A 5,422-nucleotide genomic window follows, 5' to 3' on the forward strand; every position below is an offset into this window, starting at 1 on the left:
AACGGGCAGGCGGCCGCCCCGCTGCCCCCCAGCGCGCCGGGGGGCCCGGACAACACCAACGGGGTGCAGATGCTGCGGACGATCGGCGTGGGGAAGTACGAGTTCACGGACCCCTGGCACCCCAAAGGTAAGACGGGCTGGTTGGCCCCGCGAGGTCTGCGGGTGGCGGGGCCGGGATGCCGCTCTCCTCGGGCTCCTGCCTCTGTCTCCCTGCGTAGCTGCCATGCGTAGCTGGTACGAGTTAATGACAACGAAAAGCAGCGTCTTAGAAAGAGGGAGAGTGAGCGGTGGGTGTGTTTTGTAGTGAAAAACAGCTTTCAGGCCTGTGAGAGAAGCTGGTGCTCCCGATGGTAAAGCAGCCATCATCCTGTGCCTCTCCCGTGGAAACACACACACCTGTGTTTCTGTTCAGCTCTTCTGGCTTCAATGGGCATTAGTCACAACACTATAACCTTCCTCTTCAACCGTTGTCTTCTCCCCTCTGTAGTAGGAGCCCAAGCCAAACACAAGTAACCTTCTGACTGAAGCTGAACAACCCAAAACGATCCCTTTTAAAAAGAAAACTCTTCATTACCAGCTTCACTGGGATCAAATGCTGCAAAACACCCTGAATAGTCATGAGCTTTCCTGAGAGGCTGACCTTTTCTGATAAGTAGTTTGTAAATGAGCCGCACTGTTGGGTCATGTTGGAGTGTTATTTTCAAGTATCTTGCCCTGCACGCTTAAAAACTACCTACACTGTGTACTTAGTTTCTAATTTCACTTACAGAGCTTCCCCTGCCTCCCTTAAAAATCATGACTGTGCCACATGTAAAGCAAAATGGAGCTTACAAAAATATAAATGCAGACCTATCAGCAAAATCAATTAAATTGATTTTTTAAAAAACACCCCAAAGGCTTCATTAAGTCTGTGATATTTTATGTATACATTTGTATTCAGACACAATCCATGTGTAAATTATTTACTTGCCACAAGCTATTAAGTTCTGTTGTGCAGCTCTGTACTAAAGACCAGGAATCTCTATTAAAAATGATTAGTCCAATAACTCTTCCTGCTCATTACGTAAATTGTACTTTGGTATGTGCAAATCCTTACCAAACGTGTCTTGAGAAGGAGTTCAGGCACAAGCTGAGCAGTACTTTTCTAAAGCTAAATATTTGGACTTCTTTGAATTTTTTAAGTCCATCCCCAAATATGAGAATGCTTGCTGGATGGTGAGCTTCTGACTTTTTTCTGAAGATCGTGATCGGTTTTAAGGGATACTGGCCCCATCAGGTAACCAAAAACCGACCAACAATTGTTTCTAAGAGATTTTTTTAATTCTTTCCCTTAAAAAAAAAAAATAATAAAAAAAATAATTTGTCAGGTCAGGTTTTTAAGTTACAAACCTTTACCTGTGACGGGGCTTTGAGCAACCTGGTCTAGTGGAAAATGTGCCTGCCCATGGCAGTGGCGTTGGAGCTAGATGATCTTTAAGGTTCCTTCCAGTCCAAACCATTCTGTGATTTTGTAGAAGGAGAAACGGGAAGAGATTCATATTCTTGAGCTGTAGTGGTTCTGCTGGATGTCTTTCTTCTCTATGGAAGCTATTTGTCTTCTAAAAGGCATCACCTCCACTTTTCATAGCCACCTATCCCAATTTACTACACTGGGTACTCGGATACATGATCAAATTAACACAATTTAAAGGATTACTTGGTGTCATTGGAAACATACAAATACACAATACAAGGAAAAACACATAAGCTTAAACCACTTTCACTGTGGTAATTTGATCACATATCTGAGCCCTAGTGACACTAACCTAGTGAGACAAATGAGCACGTCAGTGACTGCACTCTTGAGGTTAGGAATACTCTTAAATGCCTTGCATACTTAGGGCCAGCAGCATCAGCTGTTATTCACTCTTCCTCCATCAATTAACCTTCAGCATATCTCTGCCTAGAAGATGAAACTTCAAATTGGAGCCTAAGTAAAAAGATCATAAAATACTTAATCAGTCTTTTAATATTTGATTTGCAAAGTATTAGTCAGCGTTCTTGCTTAAACTGCTGTAAACCCCAGTCTAGTCTAGTGGTTCAAGCAGCACGGAGTGCAGTCAGCTGGGCAGGTGTTCATTAAGGTGAGGAGGAGAGTTCCTCAGTGGAGGATGCCAGGCACACAAGACCTAGGTCTGGTCTGGTATTTGGAAACCTGTGTACCTAGGAGAGGCTCGTAAGGAGTATACCGGAAAAAGCAGTATTTTTAATCCTTGACAACTGCTGACACATTAGCCACACTGTACCTCATAAACTGCAAGCTAGACAACTTTTTTTCCCAGGGATTAGCTAGCTTCTCCGTGACCACCAGCTATTGAGTTATTCCTATTCCTGTTGGGGTTAAAAACAAACATAAGATAGTGAAGTATGCATATACAAATGTCTCATAACCAGTACCTACTTCATAGAGAAAAAGGAATCTCTTCCTCCTTTTCCAATCCTAAAAGACCTTACGTGTTAAGCTGTAATTCTTCTCAATACCTGAACCCAAAGAACATACGTGTTTGGTTTGGTTGTATTGACTGGGAAAGAAAGAATCAAGAAAGAGAAGACAACTGGGTATCTAATTAGACCTTAAAACCTCACTGGTATAAGTTTCCTAATAAAAATTGTGCAGATTTCAGTGTGGCTCAATTTTTAAATTCTTTTTTGTTTTAATTTCTGCCCTCAGGGATTTCAGTCTCTAAAGCCTGACTGATTTCAAAGTGTCAAATGATAGGCACCTTTCTCTCTGGGTAGGAATGGAAACTATGAGAGAGTATTAAGCCGTTCAAATACACAAGGTCAAACTAGTTCTCTACAAGTTTCATTTAAATATTCTCTCTCTTTCTTGGGGAACCTTGGCCAGTATTATAATAAGATCCACTGCTGATGGCCTTAAGATCTATCTCATTATCCTGAGATAGTCTGTATTATTATTTCACTTGACAATATGGTCTTGTACAGATTTGAATAATTACCCAACTATCCCTTAAGTGAAAGAGCAGTTCTTCCTGGTTAATGATAGGGTTTATTATATTTTTAGCCTTTATTAGGGAGCTGATTTAAAACACCCATGTTTTGTTTGCCATGGTTATCTTTCATTTGGCTGTGTACGTGTTTGGGTCATATTATGCTGTATTCATGCAGAACTACATTTCTGGCTTGGCTGTTTCTAAACAAAAGTAAAAAAATCAGTTGGCAAAAGTCGAAGGCAGTGCTAGTGTGCCCTCCCATTTGCAATAGGTCAAGAGATCTCACTTACATGACTGAGAGTGTTGAGTCATTTCCATGGCTGTGCAAAAAATACATTTTGATAACAAGAATCGTGATACAGAACAGATATGTCATTCTCCTTACAGTATCACAGCTAATTCCTACTTAATTCCATTGGAACTACTTGTAAGAAAATAATTTTTGCATGGATTAGGGAATATTTTTGGTCTGGATGGGTTATATTCAGTGAAGGGATTTTTTATTGCTTCTGTAATATGCTAAACACGAATGTTAAGTTTAGCTACATGATCCATTTACTTAGAGAATTTATAAAGCAGTCATATTATGAGAGACATAAATGATGTTTCAAAGTAATTATTGCTTTTAGCAATGTGTGAAGAACTGTACAGCTGCCTTATGAAATGGAGAGGATCTTTCACCATCCACAGTCAACAGCAGTTTTGAGAGGTGTCTGGTTTGGCCTGTAATTGCCCTTTGGATGGTATTTATGCCAAATACGCCTAGCTGACTTCAAAAGCCATGTCATGTAACCTGGTATTTTAGAACAGAATCCTGTTTTCTGTCCATGTCCTAAGTCTTGCTCTGCAATCTGAAGTTTAAGTGCCAGGGGAATTAATGGAGCAGAATTTCCATAACTGTGAAGATTTACATAGTCATATGAAACATATTCAGTGAAGATCCACTGAAGTTCACATGGCCCAATTTTTATGTGGCTTCTTCAGAAAATACAGAGCTGCAAATAATATTCAAACATAATTTCAGTATCTTCAGGCTACATGATGTGCCAGCACAAGTTGTCACTCACACAGCATGCCTGCAGAGAAGAGAGAGATGGAAATCATCCCTCCAGTTTCTGACACAAGGTCCTGGTGTCCCATGCCATGGCACAGTGACAGAGACCAACATCTATGTGCCTGCCAGTCCAGTTGAGCCCAAATGGAGAGAAATTAGTCTGATGAAGGGCTAGAAGAGGTTGGTTTCCTTGCAGAAATAACTGAGTCACTAAATCCTTGACTTTTTCATAGAGCAGTATGTTTCTTTACGTCCAAGACTTGTATTAAATCCAAAACTGAACCCTTGGTGGATAACCCTGCCATATGTAGGACATAAATGTTCAGGCTTGGACTCTGTGAGATCTGTTACACATTTGAAAAGACACTTTCTCCATAAACTAGACATACTTTGATGCATAGTCACTAACACAAAAATGAGGAAAATACCATTCTTCCTTGCAGCACTTTCTCCTGCAGTTTCAAATTAGCCATGGGTGTCGTGGGTTTTAATCTGTGGATGTTCATAGATAGTATTGATATTTGTTTCCATATTATTTTTGTTCTATAATTCTTTGGTTTACAGTCTTTAACTAGTGGAAAAAGAAATCAGAAAATCAGATGCTAATTAGTGTTCAGAATGTAATGACAGTAGAAACATAACAATATCAAATATAAAATCTGAATATTAATGTTAATTCTTGTAGCACTAATTTCTTAACATCTCATTTTCAAGCATCACCAAATACCACAAACTAAACAATAACAAAGCTACAAACAAGTACTGTTGCATCATCACTTATTGATTGCACCTTTCACACTTGACTTTATTGCATTGGAATTCTCATTAGACCTGAGACAATATTTACTTTCCTTAATCATGAATAGTAACAAGACAGACTACAACATTTTGTCAATAACCATCCACTTTTTCTTCACAAAAGTCTGAATTTCCAAAGGGATTTCAGCTTGACCTGTAGTTGTGAGTGTGCCTATTTCTAGACATGAATGCTGGGGCATTGAGGGTTTTTAAATCGAAGTACACCCTACCATTTGGAATTCTAATAACATTAATTAAAGGATAATGTGTCATGAAGATTCTGGAAAGCCTGTTCTCAGTTCTCTATCTTGCACAAGAATACATGGCCTGTGTAAGCTTAGGAAAATCTCCCTTATTTTGTATCCATAGATACAGATAGGTAGACACATAAACAGATTATAAAAATTATAGATATAAAATAATTCATAAAATTTTAGTATGTGTGTGTACCTGTATATACAAATAAATATATGAATATATATGCTTATAGTGTTGGGGAAGGAAATCTACAACAGAAATAGCAGGGCGTTCTGCTATTTCTTGTAGGAGAATGAGGTGAGCATGGAAGTATGTTAGC

General features: G+C 39.3%; 1 protein-coding gene across 1 annotated transcript in view; it reads left to right on the forward strand.

Moving 5' to 3' along the window:
• KLHL29 (kelch-like family member 29) overlaps nt 1-5,422 on the forward strand; it is a 247,526-nt gene that overhangs the window by 105,500 nt on the left and 136,604 nt on the right. The window contains exon 4 of the mRNA XM_010002410.1: nt 10-127. Within this exon, the coding sequence (XP_010000712.1) occupies nt 10-127 (118 nt within the window). The remainder of the gene's footprint in view (nt 1-9; nt 128-5,422) is intronic.

Source organism: Chaetura pelagica, unplaced genomic scaffold (genome assembly GCF_000747805.2).
Source record: "Chaetura pelagica isolate M959 unplaced genomic scaffold, ChaPel_1.0 scaffold46, whole genome shotgun sequence".
Lineage (NCBI taxonomy): Eukaryota > Metazoa > Chordata > Aves > Apodiformes > Apodidae > Chaetura > Chaetura pelagica.